Source organism: Scomber japonicus, chromosome 13 (assembly GCF_027409825.1).
Source record: "Scomber japonicus isolate fScoJap1 chromosome 13, fScoJap1.pri, whole genome shotgun sequence".
Taxonomy (NCBI): domain Eukaryota; kingdom Metazoa; phylum Chordata; class Actinopteri; order Scombriformes; family Scombridae; genus Scomber; species Scomber japonicus.
Window position 1 is genome coordinate 23851868 of NC_070590.1, and position 24916 is coordinate 23876783.

At 40.0% G+C, this 24916-nt stretch overlaps 1 protein-coding gene across 1 annotated transcript in view; it reads left to right on the plus strand.

Moving 5' to 3' along the window:
- Positions 1-24620, plus strand: part of specc1 (sperm antigen with calponin homology and coiled-coil domains 1) — a 61380-nt gene extending 36760 nt beyond the window's left edge. Inside the window, exons 8-15 of the mRNA XM_053331021.1 lie at positions 2176-2342; positions 3995-4095; positions 4187-4262; positions 4835-4979; positions 7362-7464; positions 19411-19527; positions 21327-21386; positions 24531-24620. Coding sequence (XP_053186996.1) covers positions 2176-2342; positions 3995-4095; positions 4187-4262; positions 4835-4979; positions 7362-7464; positions 19411-19527; positions 21327-21386; positions 24531-24620 — 859 coding nt within the window. The remainder of the gene's footprint in view (positions 1-2175; positions 2343-3994; positions 4096-4186; positions 4263-4834; positions 4980-7361; positions 7465-19410; positions 19528-21326; positions 21387-24530) is intronic.
- Positions 24621-24916: the final 296 nt, after the last annotated feature.

Genomic DNA, 24916 nt, shown 5'->3' on the forward strand with positions numbered 1-24916 from the left:
CTTTATAGAATTTCACATGCAAACATATAGTCAGTAACTAAATAATAAATTCAGTATAAATTCAGTTATGGATTACAGCTAACTGAATAAACTTTTTACGTACAGACTCCAGTTTCAGAAGTCTATCTACATGTTTCTCAACATTAGTGGTAAGACACATGTGAGCAGTGATTATTATATATAATATAATTATGTAACAGACAAAAAGAAAATGAAAGTACATCAAAAACAAACATGTCATTACAACAAATTCATATACATTTTTAAAAAGATTCCTTCCAAAACCTCAAACTGTCCAACCACTTTATCTATTTTTTTTATAATACTGGACATTAAAACAAACTTTTTTGTATGATGCAACCCTACCCTGTGTTCACCTCTCCCTCTGACCAATCACATCACATGCAAAGTACTTTCTCTTCCTTCCATCTGAGAGAGATCAGTAGGAAAGCACTTTAATTCATTTTGATCATAGGGGCTAACATCAGTTTATCACAATCATTTGAAGGTGTTTGTACTTATACATTTGACCTCAGAATGAAAGCAACAGTATATGCATTCACTGTTGTTAAAAATGAAGAGTATATTTGAGAACTGAACATTGTATTTTCAGTATTTTTTCTCAGCAGATGAGAGAGCCTGTAAATTTGATCTTTGGTCCTGCAGTTGGAATAAAACTGAATGCAGTGTCATATATTGCCATTAGGTGGCAGTATAGAACACAAAATTGCCATAAACAGGTGACATCCATGTGGACATAATGATATCATCTGCTCTGTTAATGTACATGTGTGTGTCTATTTTTTTTTTTGTCATTGCTTTATTCCTTTTTAATTAACGCAGTAATTCTTGGAATTAGTTATTTCTGCCAGTTAAAATAACCAGGATGGTTCTGATGTTTGTCATACTGGCAAATTCAGAGTACTGCCAAAATTAGATGTTAGAACTGCCACAAACACAAACAGCTGTACCTCAAAGTCAGTTTTACTCTCCTCAGACATACCAAAAGGCTGACGGTCCATGTTAACACAAAGACCAAGAAGACTGTGCTACAGTTTCCTTAAAAGGATTATTTGTCCTTTTAAAGCGTCACTGTCGAAGGATCAGTGGAGCTCATTTTTACTCCACTTTTTATCATGTTAGTGTAAAAATAGGGGGCGCTCAAGGTTATGATACTTCTCCTCTTTGTTGACCAGCCTTGAATCACTATGTTGAACATATTGAGATTTCTTCAACAGACTTTTTTACTGTATCTGATCTTCACATTTTGTGATGTCACTCATTTTGACAGATGTCACCTGTCAAATGGTTGATTTATTTCTTTGAGCCAAACTCCATACATCATATAGTACACCATACTGTAGTAGTATAACGGCATATGGTTTCAGGATCTCAGGTTCTACTTAAAGTCCTGTTTTTATCAGATATATTCAATTTGTGCATTTCTATTAAAAGCCATATTGTTCTACCAGAGAAGAAGGTACTGATGCTCAAAATGTAAACATTTGGACACTGCCAAAAATACCATGTAGAAAAAGATGAGATGGTGACAGTGTGATAATTTTTTGTCTATAGCAAAGCCATTTAATGAACAATACAGTGAATGTGCTGTTAATTTATTCTGCAAAGAGAGACTTAGGCAGACTTGTGAACTGGTTTTATGCCTGTGAAAGAGTACATAAGTGTATTGTAAGTCTGTTTGACTGTTGTTCATTAGGTAAATGAATAAATGAAATTACACCAGTACGGCTTGTTGTGGTTGTGTATCTCCATCAGTGTACACTCTGTGGAGGCGAGTTGAGTGCAATGTTTAAGAAATTCCTCATCGATTACTGATAAAGACTCCAAATCTCTCATTTCTTGGTTCAGAGTCCAATGTTCACCAGGGGCGACGTGCTGAAAGTGTCCTAATGTTTTGACTGCTTAGATTTTGTGTTCCCAGTTTAGATCTGGCTATCTGCAAATGGTCACCTGTTATTGACAGATCTTTAGTTCAAACTATGATCACATGGTCTTGTCAATAGACTGAGCACCTTATCTTAGACCGTTGATTCTTGTACTCAGCAGGTAACCCGATAACAATAAGTCAGTCCAGTTTCATGTCAGATTCTCGTCTCCTCGGTGTGTGTATTGTACGTGTCTCTACACAGCAACTCTGTTCATTGTGTCTGTCAGGTCCCAAGGTGAAGAGGGGAAAGTGTCCGACTCCGATAACAGCCGTCACTGGTGCGGCATCTCCATGATCCCGACCACACCCATTGACGGAGCCAGCGGAGATGCCAACTTAGAGCCAGGAGCTACTGTCAAATCCCTGATTAAGTCCTTTGATACTGTTGGACAGAGTGAGCACCGAGCATCACAACACACTGACACACACGCACACATACACACTGAGAAGGAATCCTACTACAACAGTGTGACTGTAGAGGACAACAGCTGGTGAGATATCCAGTGTGAATATCTGTCATTTCTCCTCAACAGAGTTATGTGCAGTTGTGTGGGACTGTGTGGTCCGAGCTGACCCCAGGCACATTGGATGTTTTGTTTGTTTTTTTTCCCCCTGTGTTTGTCAGTAGACTCACTTGCGACCCGTGCAAAACTGATGTGTTGGATAAAACTGTGACTGATGAGGAGACATGTTCCTTTAATAGCTTTAGTCACAGCAACACTGTGGAAAATTGTTAGTTCCTGTCACGTTCTTCGAAAAACTGTTTCAGCAACACCAACTTCTATCTTTATGCAATTCCATGTTAAAACCTCAACAGCACCATGACAAAACTGTAGAGCTTGTTTCAACACCAGTGTCAGTAAAATAGAGTAGTTTTAGTTTTATCTTGCTATGTGAACACCGTTTTTTCTAAATGTATTTTCCTTTCATTTAACTAAACACACCAGACTACTTATATGTACTTAGATGTGTTAAAACAACAGTCAGGTGTCTATATGAACAGTGAAAGAAGTTTTCATCGCTGTAATCATTCCTCCTGCTCAGACTGGCTGTTAAAAAAGCCCCTTCAAATATGCTTTCAGTGTAAGTGATGGAGGGCCAAATTCTGCAGTGTGTCCACACAGTCATTTAAAAGTTGAGGTGAAGTTTATATGAGGCTTCAGCAGTCTGAGTTAGTAATATCAAGTGGATAGCTGCCACATTTACAGTCTTTTTAGCATCAAATTCCTTCTTTTTGTTTCTCTGACACTGTTTCCCTGTTGAGCTGTGGTGGAAGTATAGTTACCAAAACAGGGACTTTGGCACTAAAAATACTTTAATGTTGAAAGATATCTACTTAATTTGACTCATTTGGATGATTGAAGCTTCATATTAGCTTCAACTTTTAAATAGATGTTTGCACAGAAGGAGGACTGTGGATTTTGTCCTCCATCATGTACATTGTAATTACATTATGAAGGGATCTTCTAATGGTCAGTATGAACAGGAGGAATGATTACAGCTATAAAAACTTGTCAGACAGACAAAAATTGTGAGTTCGTACTTTAACACTAGAATTTAAGTAAATAAAATACACTACACTCATTAAAATTACGAATATGTAATCAAAGAAACAACACTTTAAAACTGACTAAAATAAATAAATGCCAACTGAGGATACTTGACAGTTTTTTATACTTGATACTATTTCAGTATTTATAGCTCTGTCTTTACTGTCAGCCTATCATTTCACAAATATTTGTCTCTACCAGGTTTTACAGGATAGTGCTACTGTTCCTTCTTTGCCTATTTTTATGGTTTGTTTTATCTTGGGCTAGACTGAAGGCACAATGTGAGTCATTCTCTCTGTTCTCCATATGCCACTATGGAAAGCTACTTTAATTATGTTTTCCTGGAACAGTGTCCTTTTTCTGTAGAGTTTCTCTGTAGAGTCATTATTTACACTAATGCTGAAGTATTGGAATCAATGTGATAATTATTTACTAATATAACAAAAAACTGAAATGTTGAAACAATAATCCATGTTTATATTTTGGGGTATTTCAGATGGACCAGCTCACACAGTTCAAATGCACTCCTCACCAAGAAGCCCGCTGAGTGGGATCCCTGTACGCACTGCACCGGCTGCTGCTGTCTCCCCTATCCAGGTTCACATGACGATATTTTACATATGAACATGAAAAAGACTTCCTGTAAGTGAATAATTCTGTGTGACCCCTGTTCTGTTTTATGTTTTAGAGACAGTCATACATAAAGCCCCTATCAAAGACTTTGGAAAAAAGAATCAATCATGGAGAATTCTCTCATCATCACGGTATGTACACAGATGTGACTTCAGATGGTAGCTGTTGTGGTTGATTTACATCCATATTTATATTTATTTCATATTACAGTTAACTGTCATACAGTCATTGCACACTGCTTTCAGGAATACTGACAGCCAGCCAAAGTGTCATTATGAGTTAGTGATTGTAGAAATGAGCATTACTTTAATGTCAGATGTTATTAATCTACGATCAAAGTAAAATGAAAAGGAACTAAGATATATAAACATCTGACTACTGTTGTTTCTGTAGTTTTATGACTTTGGCCTAAGACAGCTAAGACCATAAATGTGGTTCACAGCTCCTCCCTGGGTTACTTGGCTGAGACACATAAAGTACTGCACTGAATAGAAATGGTTCTGAATGCACTGAGCTGTTTCAATAAAATCAGCCTTATATGAAGCAGATTTAGGATTTATCTGATCCATTTTCTAGTTATGTGTTTGTACAGACAGGCATTGTCAATTTTGTTATTTTGAAATAAAAAATGATCTGTCTGTTTTTGACTCATTCTTCACATCCTCTCATGACGCTCTCTCTCTTTCCTGCTTTGATCCCTCAGATAAGTTGTCGAGTTGCGGGGAAGATATGAAACCTACCAGCCTCATGAGGAAGAGCCCTTCCTTGGAGTCTGTAATCAAAACTCCCGCCTCCCTCGGCGGCCGCACAGCATCCTTCAGCTACAACCGAGCCAACAGCAAGCTCAGGTGTGCTTTCCCAGAGGCTTCTGTCTTATCAGGCTGTGGGATAACTCCACCTGTTCAGCTCTGAGGGTTTCCTTGATGCCACTGATATAATCTGACCCACCTCCTTCACTTTGGAAACAGTAAAACATTTGTTTCCTTTAGTTGGAGGGTAGTACACATCAGTTTATATAATGACATGCATGAAACCAGGTTTGTTCAGTTTGTTTGTAGGTTTTTCCTATATTTTATGTTTTTACATTTTTAATTCAAACATGCTCTGACCATCAACACTGCAACAAATCAGACATTAACAAGTAGTTTTTCTCATATTCACCTTTTTTCTGAAAATGTAAAAAAAAACAACAACATTTGGAATAGCCACAACCACATGTGTATATGCTGCTGGTATGACACATGTGACCTCACTTTAACACAGTTTAACACAGTGCGCTCTTATCAGAGAGGGAAGAAATGTTAAACAAACATTTGACAACTTTGATCAATTCACTGCTGGCACAGCTGTCATTTCCTCATACAGACTGTTCTGCTCTGCGTCCAAAAACATTGTAGTACTATGTTCAGTTAGACTCATCTGCAACTGGGAACATCTAAGGAAGATTACTCAGTGTTTAAGTTAACATTTACATTTCACAATGTTTGTTTTGGCAATAAACATTGGGCATTGTACTGAGCAACACCCTCAGCTTCAACCAGCATGCTATTGACATTAATAAAAATCACCCTCTGTGATCTGGAAATTCAAAAACCCGTCTGTCCAGCCTCACCTCTCTTCCTCCTCTTTCTGCTCTTCATCATTTCGATTTACATAAGTGCTGCATTCAAAAGTCTCACACACACACACACACACACAGAGTCAGAAAGATCATTTGTACTGTATTCTTTCACTCAGTTTCCCTAATCTTTTCACAGCACCTGCCTATCTGATATTAATGTAAATGTAGTTAACTGTATTATATACCTTCCTGCAGACCTGCTTCCTCACACAGCAGCAGTCCATTACCCTGTTTGGTATGGTATTAGGGTGGTGATAAAGCTGCTATATCACTGCTGATACAAGCATGCATATGCACAGTACATTGTGCCTCTGCAACGTTTGTTTTGACAGGATCTTGTTGCCTCTAGCTCTGCGGTGCCTCAAACAGGAGAAATAATGAATTTTACAGCAGAGCTGCTATGACGTGTGAAATGTTTACCGTGCTCAGAGCAATGACCGTGTCTCATAGTCTTCCCATGGCCTCAGATCCAGCACTGACCCCCAGGGATTAGACCTTCTGAACAATACTGCAGATGGGCACTTAACCAATCACTTGTCATTTCTCCATATGTCTCACTGCAGTGTAAACATGTAAACAATAGAGCATCAGCCTGTAGACCTAGAACAAGAAAATTAATACAGAGACAAATAAAAACTGTGTTGAAGCACTTAAACTATAAGCCAGACTGAACAGGCTGAACTATATATAGCTGCTCCACTCCGAAGTAATCTTGAGCCAACTCTGAACTCTTGTACAAATAAACTATCTTGTTGTAATAATAGAAGATCCAACACCAGAGTCCTCTCTGATAATAGAAATCTTAGAATATCATGAAATTCAGGAAGGTACATAAAAAAATAGGGAACATTTGGAAATTGTGAAAACTATTACAGGAAAGTAAAGAATTGCCAAAGAGCTGTACAAATTGATCATTATTTAACACAAAGCATTTTCACTTTCTCCATTATAGCACATGTTATGCAGGCCATTAAGCCATTTCCTTTTGTCATTATGTCTCTATGCTTTTAAGGTTTTAAGCTATAGAGTTAATGTTAGTGCTACCTGTAGCCTATTCTGTATGAAATATTTGCACTGCACATGAATGCATTCATTAGTTTGCTTAATTGTCTCATTATCATAATTGGTACTGTTTAACACTATGTTGCTTTGTCAGCTGATCTGTTGCTTCTTGCACAATTTTCTTTTAAAATTAAATATAATATATGATGGTTTTCAGCTGCTGAAGTTTTTTTTTTAGGTAGTTTCAGGATCGCTGAAGCATTCACCCGAGAAATCTAGAAAGAATTGTATTATTTTACTTTAGAGGCATGTAGAAGTTATTCCTTAAAAGGATTTTCATCAGGGAAAAATACTTACTTAAATTGAACGCAATCCTAATCTTCTGAAATATTTTTAGCATCCAGAAATAACTACATAGATTGAGACATAAATGAAGTATTGTATTTGGCTACAACATCTGTATGTCACTGTCTAAATATTTATGAAGCATATTTCATGTGCATGTGTGTTTGACTGTGGATGTGAACAGAACAGTTTTGCAAAGGAATCAAACTCTAACACACTCTCTGTCTCTCTCCCTCTGTGATTGCGATTTCCCTGATGACAGTGTGGAAAGAAAGGACCCTTTGGCTGCACTGGCGCGGGAGTATGGAGGATCTAAGAGAAACGCTTTACTGAAGTGGTGCCAGAAGAAAACAGAGGGCTATCCGGTAGGGATCACAGGCCAGAGACCTCTCTCACATACAAGTCAGGCTCCGTTCACTTTCACACCCTGCTTTTCTCTGCATCTCCGTCTCAAATTGATCTTAGTCTCACACTTTTTCAGTGTTTTTTTAGGTTTTCATTTAAAAGTGAGATTACACCCCCTCACTGCCCTCTGCCCATTTTATGGATGCAGTATGGTTCTGTGTACGCCCTCAGGCAGTTTTTGTATTTTTTCCGGCCTTCACAGAGGTGTTAGACAGTTGTCGCACATTACTGTGTTTGCAGACACACCATTCACCCACCGGTCATCTCGCTATGGAGCTACGTAATGGAAACGATGAAGCAAAGCGCTCATTGTTACAGATACACTGAATTCATGCATTTGTGTTTTATATAGCCCTCCTTGGTTTTTTTGCATGTCCCTGTGTTTATGCATTGTTATTGTGATGTGTTCCCATCTGTGTTCTCCGTGTCCATGGAGCCAAGTGCTGACAATCACCTGGCTTAGCAGCCTCCCTAATACCCAGTTTAAGGAGCCCATTAAACCCAGTAGGATTAAAGATTTGCCTATGTTAATCATCATGTTTGTGTGCCAGCATGCCAGCTAGCTAACTGTAAAACTCTTAGCACCAGGGAGACTGGTCCCAGCCTGCAAACTCTAGTTCAGGAGGAAGAGGAGTCATTTCAGCAATCAAGCATTTAGATTGAAGATTTATCATAGTTTTGAACATGTAATTGACTCTGTTCCCGTCCTGTTTAGAGTTAGTTTAATAGCATTTAGCTCTGGTGTGACCAAGTATGAAAAGGCACAGGTGATGATAACTGCTAAAAAAAAAGGCAGAGCTTTCCCAGTGATAAATGGTCTGAACAATTGGATGAGTTGTTAGATCAATAGTCTGAATTTCATACACAGCTCAGTGAACTTTGAGTCACCCTTCTGTCCTCTGAGGGTCAGGTGTGTGATTGTCACACGGTGAGATGCATTGGTAAAACACACAGCTGATCCTCTGTGATGGAAACATCTGACCAGATGAGATAAAACTGCTGGTGACCAACAGACAGTCTGATGGTCTGTCTGATAAGATGCTGTACCTATATACAGTTTACCTGTATACGAAATGCTACAACCACATGAAACTCGAGACACTTGTTAACAAACTGAGCTAAGTTTGTAGATAGACAAAAGCATTAAACAAAAAAGCATTACACAAATGTAAGTATATACAACTAGAAAAGACTAAACAAAGTCAGCTGGTGGGATGTTTACGCCCCTCTCTGCTGTGTTCTGGTTGAGAGCATGCTAAAGATCTTAAATTTAAATGAGTGTCTGTCAAATAGTAACTACACTTGCAAATCTCAGTTCAGTCCAGGACAGTTGGGTCCAGCAACTTGAAACCCTTAATGGAGCCTCATTCCCATTGGTCTGGATTTAACTATGGAACCTATGATCCGCTCTCACAAAGGGCTTAGCAGCACAGTGTGATTATTTGCAAGTATCAGGAATGCAGTAAGAAGATTTGGCTACTCTGAGTGTTTTAGTCTGTAGCATAATCAGCCCCCTCCTGGAGTAACTGTTCTTGATTTGAGCTGTGATCCTTCGTGTTTGTGCATTTCCTCCATGTGCACCATGTGCCTGACTTGTAATTGGATTCGTTTACAGACTATTAGGCAGTTAACCTTTAAATGTCTATTTTTAGAACAAACAGCTGCCCTATACTGTATTGTATTTATACTCTTTCCTCATGATGCACATCTGTTTACATATATCATCAGATTAATATGTTTTTCCAGGTTCCACAAACCTGTTCAGGATCAACATGTTTTGTCTGTCTAAAGGGAGTAAAGACAACAGTGCTTTTATAGACCTTTTTGTTAGACCGAGTTTCCAAGGAACTTCTTAACAAACATTTAAGACAATAAACATACTGTACAAATTGAGCTACATTATAGTGTCATCATGTAGTGTAGAGTAGTCATCTGCATCAGGCACAAAGGAGAAGATTAAGGGAAGCAGATGAGATATTTATACTTTGAGATATCCGACATGTAGATTGAGCAAAAAGTTCTACAACTCCACTTCCGAACGATTTCCCAAATATTTTGTACATTAAATGTTTAACTTTTGCCATGACGACGATCAGCAGAGATTTATAAGAGCGGCTGTTATTTTCCTCTTGAGCTTTTCCTTCGCCTAGTTGAATTCCACCACCTTCATCCACAGGGATTTCTGTTTCTGAGGATATGGACCGTATGTGATGTGTAATGTTTGTGCATCGGTTAAAGTAAGTGGATCCTGGGTGAGTTCTCAGTAGCAGGACATATGCGACCATTGGCTTCATGTCGAACGGAGGGAAAAGGTTACTGTCAGAGGACGTGTTGAGCTTCATATGCCTGGTGAAAGGTCAGGTTGTTACAGAGTCATGGGGCCTCTGTCCACACCCAAGGCACCAATTACAGGCCTAATGCCCAGAAAGACTGTCTGATCTGTCACACGGTTTGTAGTTCTAGGACGACAAAGGCACAGAGACCTCGACCGTCGCGCAAAAGACCACCACATCAATGCTCGCTTTTTCTTTCTCTCTTTCTGTCGTGCTTTTGTATATTAATAAAGGTTAGTGAGGTTAAGTCTTATCATTACATCCACATGCTCTTTGCGGCCCCTCTCCTTTCTGCTGCGGACGAGGGTCAAACAGGTAATAACTTAATAATTGGCTCTTTAGTGTAGAGTCACCATGCTCGGCCTCTTCTGGCAGCATAATTAATGGTCACTTTGAAGAGGCAGCTTTGACCATCGCTGTTCTCTCTTCTAAACGGGGCAGTCAGGAAACAAGCCCTTATATCATTTTCATCTGCAGAGCCAGAAAAGCTGTTGTGTGAGACGAGAACAAAGCCGATGGGAGGGTCAGCCCCGTGCCAGTTGTTATTACAGTCCTATTGTGGGCGAGCCTTGCAGTCAAACAGCAGCCTAATTAAAGTGAAACAGAAAACGAGGCCATTGTAAGCCTGCTGGAAGATCATTTGATGTTTAGGTGGAAATAGCCACCGAGGATATAGTAAATCTGTGTGATTTATAGGTGTGCACAAAGCCCCATGTCACACTTGGCCTATCAATAAAAGGATGAGAGACATGTGAGTCTGTGATTATCACAAGAGGAGAGTGAAATGAGAGCAGAATGGAGGTTTTGGTGTGCTAATACAACTGGAATGAAATGAAGGGAAGTTTACTAATTCAATTAAATCTGAAAGTATTTGAAATGTCATCCAGCTCATTGTGCTGTATGTTAGTGAAGTATGGAGTCAATTCAGTCACCGTAGCAATACCAACAAAATCTTTACATCAGGGTTCCTGCGACTCCTTAAAAAAAACTCCTTAAATTCTGAAGTCATGCCTATTTGTATGAGAAATATACCTCCACGCAGGATTCACTTATTTAAATATGGCTTGGTCTTCTGTAATCACTCAGTCCGGCCCAGCTCGTACTTTTTGTGATATTTTTTTGACAGTCCATCACATGCAGTTCATTTATTGTGCTTTTACTTATGATTGTTATATGGAAATACAAAAATATCCAGAAAAATGTCCCTAATATCGTCAAATTGATTTCAAACATTTGTTTGGCTGTGGAAAGAGTATTAAGTCTTCTCAGTCAAGGTCTTAAGGTCTTAAAAAGCATTCAATTTGATTTCAGAAAGTGTGCAGCAACCCTGCACATGCCGGATTCTGCAGATACATTTCACACATACAAAGAAAAACACCAACAAATGCATGTAGAGCAGAATTAGGCAGATACCCACTGACTCAGATTGTTTTTTTTATCAGCTTAAATCTAGCCTCCCTTGTACCCCTCCATTCCAAAACCCTCCATACCCACACTGGTGCTGGGTACAGACACACTCTGACCAATCTCACGCCAACACTGCTTTCCAAGCACAAATCAGTGTCAACCAAATTATAACACAATGTAAAAAAAACCTATCTTGAACACTGGAAAATATATACTACCAAAGTAAATGTTATCTGGCCCTAAAAAGAGATCATGGATTGGCAGAATGTCTCTACTATCAGAGACAGAAAACAGAGACCAGATGTAATCCAAGACTGGGGCCTTTCTTGCTGTTTGACTTGAACTCTAACATTGATTGTGTCATGCCAGGTTATGCGTGGCTCTGCAAATGGAAGCTCTTGTTTATTCAATGCATGAAGCATAGAATGAAAAAACCATGATGAAAGCCGTAACCATTGCCTACGTGTATTAAGTCATGCATTATGTCCCAGTGACCATGGCCTACGTGTCTTTAATCATGTATTAGGTGTCGCCACAGGTGTGAGTCTACTTATGTGTGGATGTGTGTGTAGGTGTGTACATGTTGTCTGCCTTATGGACCTGGTCTCTGGACAGACTGTGACAGCGAATTCAATTAGAGAAAGAGAAGTAAAACGTGGCAAATGGCATGCATTTAAACACTGACACAAGAGTAGGCTGGCAGTGCTATTACCATGGAAAAGACCCACTGATCCCCCTAAAGATGAAAGTGGTGTGTTTACTCCCCAGCTGCCTTCATAGCCTAGTAATGCAGCAGAGCTTAGAGCAGTTCAATACTTGACCTGTGTCCTCAGCACAGAATGACATGTGAGCCCAGACACACTCCTTCACACTTCAAATGTCAGATTCTGGGAAGCACATATCGACCAGTGAAGACCTTAAGCTGGCTCTGATTGACTCTGTCCTGTGGGAGAGACTAAAGGGGCCTCTCACAGGAAATTAGTATTCACAAAGGACTTTGTGCACGTGCAAAAGAACATGTCTGAATAGCTTTTGTTTTTGTTTCTTCCATGGAAGTTGTAATTATTTAAATCTCTATCTATAAATGAATTGACACTGTTTGAATGGACTAGGAGGAGTTGCTTTCACAAAGTGAGCTGGACCATGTTCATGTCTACTTTTGAAGCTTTTTAAGTGTAATTGTAAAAAAAATCTCTCATATTTAAAGAGCATAATTGATAATTGTAGAGTCTTCTTTATAGTAGTTCAATTATAACAATACGCTATATCACTGCTGATCAGTCATTCTCAGTGAGGTAAAGACTTTCTTGAGCAGCTGGTTTGATGGTGGCTTGTTGGAAAACACGCTAGCCTCCCTCTGTATATTTATCAGGCTCTTTGATGTCTTAATTTAGAAGAGCTCCGGACACTTTTAAAGCTTTTTTTCCCCCTCAATTAACCATAGAAGCCAAACAACAATAAATGCTGTATTTGTTCAAAATGGGAACAATGAGCAAAGGATCAGAACATTAGGCTCAGCTGGGTCTGACAGAGCACAGCTCATCCGGCCCCGTCTGGGAAACTCACTCTCACACACACACACACATACACACTCACACAAAGCCATTGAAGAGACAGGAATGGACCCCCAGGCGAGGGAGGAATGGAGGTCTGATATCGAGGAGGGGGAGAGGGTTGAAGTTCAAAGAGTAGCCGTTACTGTAAGTTCTAATAATGAAGGATTAATAGTAATAGTGGTGTGAGTGACATCATCAGTGTAAGGAAACATAGTAGAGGGTTAACCGAAAGTGTCCGAAATATCTTGTCTATTTATCTAATGCTCAGTAATCATAACTACTAAACCATAATCATAGTATGTAGGTCAAAGTTGAGTTAAAAACATGACTGGAAATCCTTGAGGTTGTCTGAGCTTAAGTGCAAAAAACCCCACAAAAAAACATGCATACTGAGCAATTCTTGACACCTGGTAGTGATTGTGCTAAGTGGTTATTTAAATCACTCCACTAGTCTGAGAGGTACAGTTAAATATTCTCAGTGTAACAATAGAAGGAAGTGCTGCGCTGTCTTATTAAAGGAACACGCTGACATTTTCAGAAATATGCTTGTTTGCAGTCTTTTTCACAATCAGATGAGAAAATGAATGTCAAATACAGCGAGAGGTCCAGGATGTGTTGAGACCAGCTCAGCTAAAGCAATGGAGGCAGGGCCAAGTTTAGTGAGTTTTAAAGGGAAATAAAAAATAAAAGCCAGTTTTAAAAGTAATAAGTCATATTCAAAGATCCACAGTGATGAAAGGAGGATATATTGAAGGACATATTGAGCCCAAACATCATCTTATTATTCATCAGATAGATGAACATTTTTAATCCAGGGCTATCAGAAAGCATCAGTCCAGGTGACCTGTGTAGTTCTGTGTCCTCTTTAACCCCCCCCCCCCCCCCCCCTCGCTTTCATCTGGTCCTGAGTACAGAGTGGGTCCATTAAACCGTATGTAGCAGCTCCACCAGCTCTGTGACCTTCCCTCGTTGCCCTGTCTTTATCTTCATGGTCCCGCCTGCCTGGGCATTCAGCCTGTCAGTGCTCATGACAATGATTCATTGCAAGGTCTATTAGGTCGTTCTCCCCGCGCGCCTGTCTCTGCCGTTCTTTGCCTCTCCATTTCAAACTTTCTTTTCTCCTTTTTTGTTTGTTTCTTTTATTTTTATTTCTTTCTCACATGCCATCCTCTTGTTGCCCCACTCATTAAATCCCAGTGAGGCAGAGAGATCCTCTGACAGGAAATATAGTGAGCTCATCAGTCAGACGACTCTCTCAGGCTTGATGTCTCCTGCTTTCACCCTTTAGACTAATGGCTTTTTAACAAACCGTGTGTGTATGTGTCACAGTTATCCTCCACCGTTCCCTGCCTGCTGTGTGTCGCATTGTGTTTTTGTGTAGTGTTTTTACAGTCCTCATCTGTCAGCCAGAGTTCAATATTGCAATAATGGCACATTGACGTCTGGGTGTCAACGTGTCATGAAGACATGACAGCAGAGAGGCTTTACTCCATTCTGCTGGACTTGTCACAGGTTCAGAAGCATTTACACACAGCTGCAGAAAGCACACACTTTCCTTGTATTGCTGCACACAGTGTACCACAATCTGTGGTATTTAGTGTCTGGCTCGGGTCCAGCTCATCTGTGAATACCATTTCAAAATGGTTTACAATGTATAGAAAAATGTCGTCCAGGCAGGATGTGGCATGTCCTTGGCCTTTAATGTCCTCTGCAGGAGTTACTCCGGAGGATGAGGTCACAGGTAGGGCTGAAATGATTGGTCGGGTGGCAGAAAAATTGTCCTCTACAATTGATTGCCTTTGCTTTTTACATAATTGTATAAGGAACAAGTTTTAGACTTTGAAGGCAACAGCTCAGGCTATGAGAAATTGTGATGGGCATTTTCACAAAAAAGTTTCTTTCTTGATAATAAATAATTGTTAGATGTAGTCAAATGTTTTGTGAACTAAAAGTAAAAACATATTAAAACTACAAAAATAGACAGTTATCACACCAGTTTTTCCACTTCTAGCATTTTTGCAGTAGATGCAAATATTTCAGCCTGTGTATTGTTACATCATGAAGATCTTTCAGATGAATAGGCAGCCCAGTTTTATTCAAAGTGTGCACCATTAAAAAGGCAGACAATGAATGCTGCAGTGAGGGGCCATTCTAGTCTATCGAAGAACAGCTGTGTGTGTGTGTGTGTGTGTGTGAGAGAGAGAGTGTGTCTGAAGTTTGTTACCTGCTTTAAATGTTATTTTCACTCTTAATTTAACTACTGATTCTATCATAGATCGTATCTGCTGCTGCTTGGAGGCGGACCAAAGCAAATATACACAGATTAACTTGACGTTCTCTCTCTTTTCTTTTTTCCTCTCTGTTCAGTCCTCTCTTTGTAACAATCCCCAGCTTCTCTCATACTCTCTTTCTCTGAGCCCTAAAAAGCGACGGCTCTGCCTTTTGTGCCGAGCGAGACGCTTCCTGTCGCTTGATGCTGTGTTTGCTTTTCTGAGCCGGCTCCCAGAGAGCTGTTGTTGTCCGCTGCTGTTTTAGCATTCATGCCTCTCCCTCTTTTCCTACCCTGAACGACCCCCCCTAACCCCCTCTCCTCCTCCTCTTTCTCTCCCACCCTGAACTCCAACATACCTACCGGTCCTGGCCTGGATTAGGACATGTGCTCTCCTCAGACTATCCCAACACCCACACACACACACACACACACACACACACACACTCTCTCTCTCTCTAGCACACATCATACACAAAGTGCCCTCTGAAACCCCTCTTATCAGCATATTAGTCATTGTCTCTCTTGGTCTTGGGATTCTCTGGGTTCTGATTAACTGATTGCTCCCTCAATATGTGTGTGTGTGTGTGTGTGTGTGTGTGTGTGTGTGTGTGTGTGTGTGTGTGTGTGTGGCAATGTGCACATACATCACACACACTCAGCACTACTGCATTAATTAAAGAGGATGGTCTAGACCTGCTCTTTGTGAAAAGTGCCCTGAGATAACTTGCTGTGATTTGACGCTGGATAAATAAAACCAGCTTGACTTAACTTGACTACTAGTGGTGCTGCCGAGCCAGCTGAGAGAGAGAGAGAAGAGGGGAGTTATGAGAGGAATGTGTGCTGACATGACTGCACAGGTCTGCCCTCCAGACATAACAGACAGGCAGTAACTGATGGAGAGGAGACTTGTGCATCTGACTACTCTCACTTTCAGCCTTGATTACACCATCAAAGCCTGTGGATGAAAATGAAATGAAAACTTTTATATGCACAATAGAAATTGCTTACCGTCTGAGAGCAACGTTACACATTTCTGTAAACTGATCAAAGTGGTTATTAAAGAGGTAATTGTTGATGGAAAGCAGGACTATGCATCCTGTTTTGCTTCATTAGGATGAAATAGTGGCTCCTTCAGATCCCAGATCAACAACCGGCCACAGAGACGCATATTTTATTGCATACAACTCAGGTACAATGATGCTTTCTTGCATGCTGTAAGGGATATTCAAAATAGTACTTTAATAGTACTGTAGCTCTCGTCACGACACACACACAGTTGTGTTCTTACTGGCATTTATTTTGTTTCTTCTTCATCGTTCATGCTGTCATGCCTTTCTGCATTTATGCCATTATGCCCTGAGAACTGTTAATACAAACATACAAATATATCAGCTCACAACAAAGATTGTACATGAAGTAAATAAAGCATAAATGTCGCGTTGTGTAAACATAAACAAAATGCATCACTAACACAAAGAAAAAATACCTCGTTAGCCGCTAGTCATGAAGAGAGGTTCTTGAAGCGCTTTAGGCCATGCTTAGCAGTCTAGCTTCACAGTGCAGCATTAAGTCTGCCGTCACTCAAGTAATAAACATTGGTTCCGGGCCGAAACACAACAGCACCAATTTTACTTTACTCAACTTATAAAGTAAATTATGAAATGAACCCATGACTTTACTTATTTAACATTTTTATCTAAATTATTTAACTATATGAAATTATTATCTTAATACAAATACAACAACACTTACAAGTACTTTAGTAGAACTTTAATATAATTAACAATTTTCTGTATATTAACATGAATCAATCATGACATTGTATGACCAAACAGGATCTACACCCATGGTAACAGCACAGTGCTCATTATGATTTAACAGGTGTAATGTGTACCATGTTCGCCATTTAAGTTAACGATGTTAGCATGCTACCATTTGTTGACTAGCACTGAATATGTACAGCCAAGGCTGATGGGAAGCATTGGACAAATTTGGAGATAGAGCCAGCGATGACGCCTGATGAAAAGTCAGGGTCAAGTCACCAAAATTATTAGATCCTTTGGGGAACATGAATGCAGAAAATGTCATGGCAATCCAACAGCTGTTGAGACGTTTTAGTGAAAACCTTCTGGTGGAGGAAGAATCAGGGGATCACCAAAGTGAGTAGGATTCATCCTCTAGTGACTGTGAATGTCACAAAATTTAATGGCAACCCATTGCGTGAAAATAGGTAGCACATCACTTTCACATGCTAAAGGCATATATTCATATCAGTTACCAGTACTGAACACAGCCAGGTTTATATCAGTGTGACTGTCAGCTCCACAACTAGAAAACATGTAATCATCTGCTCCTGTCCTACAGCTGTTTTCTTTCTCCTCATATCTTGAAACTACATCCAACTTTAAGCTGAGTGAACCGTCTTCCATAAAGCCAAAGCATACAAGAGAAGGTGATCAGACATAACGAATTTATCAACACTTCTCGGAGCTTGGGGGATATTCATTACTGCGAGTGACTTTGAGCTGTGATTTTTTAATTCTTGTCCTCAGGAGCTAGAGTTGTGCCATTTCTCTGTCCTATCAGGTAGTTAATTACATTCACCTGGCCTCACATGTATGGATCAGTCCCTGATTAGATTATACAATGAAAATCAGCAGGTCTCTGGTCCTCAGGGCCAGCCACTGAAGACAGTAAACAAACATATGATTGCATGCCCAATCTCTCACATCTCACTGGTGCTAATGCTGTGTGTACAGATGCACAGATGTACCCAAAGATATTAAATGCAGCACTTTATCACAGACAATTTTAAAAAACTATGTTTCTATTCACTTTTTGAACAGATTTTCAATAGAATGTGTATGTTTTATGTTATTTTTTCTGTTTTTAGTTGAATGACATCTCTTAGTTACAGTTTGTAGCCTCACCCAGCCAGACACAGCAGCATCACACACACACACCCACAGTGAATGCTGTACGTCCTGTGGGAAAATACATTTGGGAAAGAAGAGAATTTCAGCAACATACACACTGGGCAATATATTGGCAGTTTGTTTCCTCAGCAGCAGCATGGCTCTAGGGATAGCTAAGACACTTACACACTTTTGTTTTTAAGTGAAATGTCAAAATCTTTATTGATCTTTGCGTCAAATATTTTATATGTTCAATGTTTTTTTTATGACCACATCAGCCACAGCTGTATGTTAATTAATAACTGTTAGCATACTAACATGCTAAACTAAGATGTGAACAAGTTAAACATTAAACATTGTGTGCTAATACCCAGTGACATTATTCAAAAGGAGGACATTTATTTCTTCAAAATTCTGATACTTGCATATAAAAAGACCGCCACATGGAGCCGGTTGAAATGTGACCACCCTCCCCATCCCCCTGTCGTCCCAAGACCAGGACAGTGGCTGGACATTATACAGGAAATATACTCGATGGAAAAACTGACTCCTTATCTAAGGACTAAAGCAGAGACCCATGAACAATGCTGGGAAAAATGCATAAAAGAGGAAGGATTGGTTGTGTTTTTAGTTGGACTGAAAGGAATGGATCAAAGGTTGTAAAGAGAGAGAGAGAGTAATGCATCCTTTTATTTTTATTAATGTTGCTTTGTTGTGGATTTTGTTCAGTTTAAAGCACTTGAGTGGTCACTGTCATACCACAAAACTGCAACGTCAGTTCCAGCCAATGACCTTTATTACATGTCGTACCTGTCTCTCTCTCTTCTTGTTTCCTGTTTGCCATTTCTCTATCCTCTGTCCAATATAGGCAAACCCCCACCCCACCCCCAAAACAAATCTTTAAAAACCTGAACGAAGAATTATAACAAGTATGTAAAGTATGTGACGACTATGAATGAAGGAGACACCGGAAATAACTGATCTATCCAACGGGGATCCAGCAAACACCCAACAATGGTCCGAAGGAAGTATTTCCTCCAAACGTTCTACTCTTATCAGACTGCATACTCAGAACACAGAGGTGACGATGCTCTGTGAATCACACACGTACACAAAATAACATAACAAACTGGACGTGCTGCTATGCATGTTCTTCAGCCAGCAGAGAGATCAGAGGGAGCAAAGGGGATCTAAGAAGATCCTACAAACATCCACCAAAGGAAACGCGACCCACATTTTAATTTTCATGTTGTTTCCTGTGGTACTGTGACTTAATGACTTTTTTTAATTGCCTGTCCATGTGCCCAGGAGACTATTAGCTCTCCCACAGAAATTATGGGCACTTTATGCTTATTATTAGTGTGTGTAATTGATTTTGGTTTGTGTGTGATTGCTGTTTTTTTGGTTGTTGCATCCTCTACAGAATATTGATGTGACCAACTTCAGCAGCAGTTGGAGTGATGGCCTGGCTTTTTGTGCCCTCCTGCACACATATCTGCCCGCCCACATCCCTTACCAGGAACTCATCAGTCAAGATAAGGTAGAAAAACTACAGGAAGACTGCATCACACACACACACACACACACACACACACACACACACGTAGGTACAATTCCCATGCTACTTCTGTCCTTTTATCCGATTGTTGCTCACTTAGGTTCAAGTCATCACTTCACTCATGACCCACACAAGTTTTGACATCCATTTGTGAGCAATTCTGTGGGTTCATGTAAGTTCATACCAGAGGAGTGAGCTACCTCACATGCTGTGCAAAATGCTGATGGCACAATATACTGCAAGTGTTACATCATTTTCTGACAGGATGCTTTTCTTAGAAATCACATAAAATGATCAATCTTTCAGACCTCAAGTGGCACAGTCAGAAAGTGACGACACATTTGTTTTCTCTTCAAAAGTATAGTCTGAATGTCCTTTCTGATTAATGAGTGAAGCAAACAAACCACACCCTCAGCATCTTTTATTGTCCTGTCTTCTACTTAGATGTGCAACATTGTGTCTCCACAAAAAAACAGCACACATGAAGCCACAATAGGTTGTTTGTGGAAAAAGTGAACCTGTAAACTGTGAAAATAGTTTGCTTACACACTGTAGGTCTGAAGAAGAATGTTTGCCAAGAGGAAAATAAAAACCCTGTAATGCTTTGAAGCTATTTTGCCAGGAGTCATTTTTTCCATCATTAAGCTGCACATTACAGACTTCCTTTATGAAGCTGTATACATTTTATAAGCCTGCCATATCGTCCACACAGCATTACCAGACACCCCCAGGATGAATTATGAATGTGGCATTTGTGTAGTTATACTGTCAGTGATCTGCAGAGCAGCAGCTATAGCTCGGTGTTGACAGCTCTGCAGTGTGGACATGCAGGTAGTATATACAGTAACAAGCGGGCAACTTTGTAAACAATATGGTTCCTCTGCAGGTCTTTCTACAAGATTAAAACAATCGACAAACACCTCAGACCAGGCCTGACACATCCTATATGACAAATTAGCAGCGTAGGCGTGTGCGCGCGGCCTTGTCTGTGTGAATGTGTAACATTAAGCTGATGATAGAGACATTGCGTGGCCCATCTCTCTGAATAATTCAATAGACGTGTGTTGGCTTTAATAACTCTTGCTGAGTGACTTTCCCCGAGGCCCAAACACCCAACCTCTTCCCAGTATAATCTGTCCTTCCAGTAATCCCATTACTGCCCTCCTTCACCCTTTATCATAGATGTTTTTAAGAAAAACAACTTTATAGGTGGAATATTTTAGGTGAAACAGGGAAAGTTTGTTCTATAACTATCCAGTCTACAGCTGCAGAAGCAATTATTAAGAATTTATGATTTTTTAATTCATCAATGCAGAGGTGCTGATGTCTCGAGACAGTTAATATGATGGTTGAAGTGATTGTGAGAAGCACAAGATATTATCTTAATGAGATTGGGTGCTAATTTCCATTTAGAGGACAGTTTGTATTTCATTTATTAAGTTTTAAAATATCACTCCTTTGTGGAGAAATTACCAAAAAAAAGTGACCGACACATACAGAGATCCAGCTCCTGCAGGTGTTAATTAGGCTCACAGATGTCTGCTCAGTGGAGCCTGACACTTGTCAAATAAGCACAAGAGGTCATATAATACACTGAAATGCTCAAACAAACAAACCAAGGCTCACACACGTTTTAAGCTGCATATATGGTGTTTGCAGGGCTCATGGATGTATTTGTGAGCTTATTGTTGCTTCCAAAACTCTGTGTGTGGTACTGAAATATCACAGCAAGCAGAGAATAGTTTCAGTGTCTCAGCACCCAGTGGTTTGTTTTTCTTCAGGTCCGGAATCTGACCCTGGCTTTCCAGGCGGCTGAAAGCATTGGCATCAAACCCTCACTGGTGAGTTGAGCTGCCACTCACACGCACAGACACGTACACACAGACATATACACAACACCCATGCGGGTTTACTTAAAGGTGGAGTCAATGATTGTTCAATACACTTTTGGTCAAACATGCAGACACGCAAACTGTTCTGGTTCATTAAACGTCTGCCGTCTGCTGTCAGTCAGCCGGGTGAAGACACTTTGTCCCGCCGCGGTCGCTCAGCTCTGCAGGAGCTACGGCTGACAGACGGCTGCTTCTGTGGACAGAGATGCTGAACTCAGGTCCAGTGAGAAGTGGGGAGGCTGTATAGAGGCATACAGTTGATGCGTCACTCTGGATTCCACCATATTTCTCACTGTTGTAAGAAATATGAATTTTGGAGGGGAGGAGCTTCTGAAGAAGAGATGGTGTATTGATATGGGTGTTTAGTTCAAATAACAACAATCTTTCTCTGGAATGAATGACTCTACCTTTATGTCACCTTTTGGTACATTACGTATACTTATATTAATTTCTTGGAAATTTACTTTAACCCTAACCCTAACCTCAACTTTAACCACTTATCCAAATATCTGTGTTTTACTAATTGGGGGACACAGCTTCATCTCCAACTGCACAAGCTCTCCCTAATCACCTGGTTTTAAGTGTGTGTTCTTGGAAGGGAATTAAGTCAAACTCACAGACACACACCTAAACTTATAACACAGAGAGATCCTTCAGTTAGACAGAATGGAAAAAGTATACTTAGATTTGTCAAACTTCTTCAGAACAGAGATGCCCCAGAAGCTTTTTTATCAGACCAACATGACAGTCATGAGCTTATCTCTGTCATATCAGACACTGAGTCTTTTATTGCTGGATGGCCTCTGGCTTGTGTTCCAGGACTGCACGCTGGAAATCTGTTACACTTTGCTTCAAGAGAAAAACTAACATAATTCATAATTCAGATCAATTTGATTTGATCAGCTTTGTCGTTTTGTGAAAACATTAGCAGCTTTATTCAGAAATGGATGAATAATAAGCAGCTGCTCCACCAATAGAAGATTTAGTGAGCACTCAGTGAGAAAAACCTGTGTTCTGTCATGATGTATGACAGTTTGATGTTGGATTTTCATTCAAATCTCCTCAAAACTTGACCTCAAATCTATCAGGTTTGTGTCTATAACATTAAACATTCTAAATAAACTACATAAGCAACAAAAAGTTCAGGAAAAAATAATAAATAAGAGTTTAAGACTGTGGTCAGACTAACTTAATCGCTGTATGGGAAAATGCTGCCCTCTCATTCCTGTGAATGAGAAAAGATAACTTGATAACTTTCCAGAACTGTAAAACTCTCTCTCCGCTTTATAAACTTTATAAACCACTTGATGGATCTATGAGTCTAACTGGACCTCCTTGATATCCCCACCAAGCAGCTCCTTAACAATTTTGAAACTCAGGGTTCTTTTGGGTCTGACGCTCAAAGATTCAGCTAATCTGCATCATCAGGACTGTGTGGGTGTAGTTTGATCAGATTTGGTTGATGTTGGCTTAGCAACATAAACAACAAAAAAAACAACACTGAGCCCCTTCCACTACTGGGAAAAGACATTTTAATAAGTTTAATCTCAGGTGAAATAACCACAACTGTTATGGCAGAAAATAGTGTGTTCAGCAGCAGCATCCATCGTTCATACGGGAAGCTGATTGAGATTTTTTTGGGGGGCCTTTTGTACATCAGATGTTCAAACAAAATCATTGTGATTTTAGCTTCAGATCCTAGAAGTCAGGAGCTGTTGTTCATAAAAACACCGTCACACACACATTACCTGGTAACTCATCTTAACCCTAACCTCAACCATTGACCCAAAATTTTGACATGATTTAGTCTGCAATAGGACAAGCTGGTCCTACATCTGAAATTTTCCCCCAAAAGTAGCCTATGACAGACCACACACACATACGCCCACACTTCCTTTTATGTTCTTATTTTCAGTGTACTCACTGTATTTCCTTCATTCTCATACAAACACACACATATCACTGCCAGTTACAGTGTGGACACTAAACAGTTTAATGCTGACCAGGTCGAGTTAATCCCTCTCATACACAACTTCCAGGGAAAACAGATTAAAAACTATATAGAGGAATAATCTGCTGCTGTCTCACTGCCAGCACAAATGAAATATCTTCTCTCCGGTGCCACTCCAGCTGCAACTTCTGATTTAAAACATGTTTGAAGGGATTGCTGATTGCTGTGCATGACTTTTTACTCTCTCTAATGACAGCTTCTAGTTTCAGGGTATTTCCTTTCAAAAGTCCAACTGAAAATAAATTGATTTTTGAAAATACACAAAAGGGTCCTAATAGATCATTTGCTCTAAATCTGGAAGAATCAAATGGACCTCAGCAAGGAAGTAATTTAGGAGGCCAGAGTTCACATTTCTTTATCTAATTAATTCTCCATTACATGCTTGTGCCCGCCAGATTTAATACTGTAAACTTATTCCCATGTCAGTGACCTAAAAATACTATAAACAAATGAATTACAGCAATCAGAGTAGAACTGGCTGCCTCTTTCTAGTCTATTGACTGTGTTTTACTCTCCCGTCATGTGCTGCCTTAACCAGATACTCAGCTGCAGCTCAGAGAGGAGATGTGGCTCGACATGGAGTCGTGTGAAAGCCCGGTTCATCCTCTGACTCATCGCTGTCAGTTGAGTTTTGTCTCCCGGCATCTCGCTGCAGCTTCACACAGCTGGATCACAGTCTTGAAATTAGAGGAGTCTCCAAATTCTGTAGATCAGAGCACAAATGCAATTCAATGAAAAATGAAGAATGCAAAGGATGATGTGGTTTTGGGTTGTGTCTGTGTGTCTGACTTGATCAAATGTAAAGATTCCAAAACATTTACATTCACTGCATTTGTTGAACACTTTTTCTTAATCAAGGGCGAATGAATAATAGTAATTCTCTCTATTTAGGATCACGTGTAGCAATCCTTGCAGAATAAGTTATATTATTTGTATAAAAAACAGAATTAAAGAACAGAACTTTGGCTTCAGCTGATTACTTCAGTGTAAGACTTGTTAATAAAGCTTCGTTCAAAACACGTTTTACAAACTTTAAATTAAACTCAGTTCTCTCACCTCTCTCTCGTTGACTTTACAAACAGGACATCGAGGAGCTGATGAAGACCGACAGGCCCGACTGGCAGAGCGTCATGCAGTACGTCTCTCAGATCTACAAGTACTTCGAGACCTGACCAGCGGGGGGAGGAGGAGACCGATGATGAAGATCGGAGGCACTGCAGCACTTTTCTGCCACCACCTGTCAGCACTACATTCACCCTCCAGACAGACCCAACGTCGCAACTTCGACCTTCTCCCGCTCGCTGTTTGACACTAGAGACACAACTGAGGGAGAGAGTTCTAACAGTAATGGAGCTACTGTTTTCTCTTCTCTCACTGACCAGGACACCACAGTCAGTGTCATGGTCTAAACTCAACAACACTGCACTCAGTGAGAACATTGTCCTCTTTCATTTTTACCAGCTGAAAG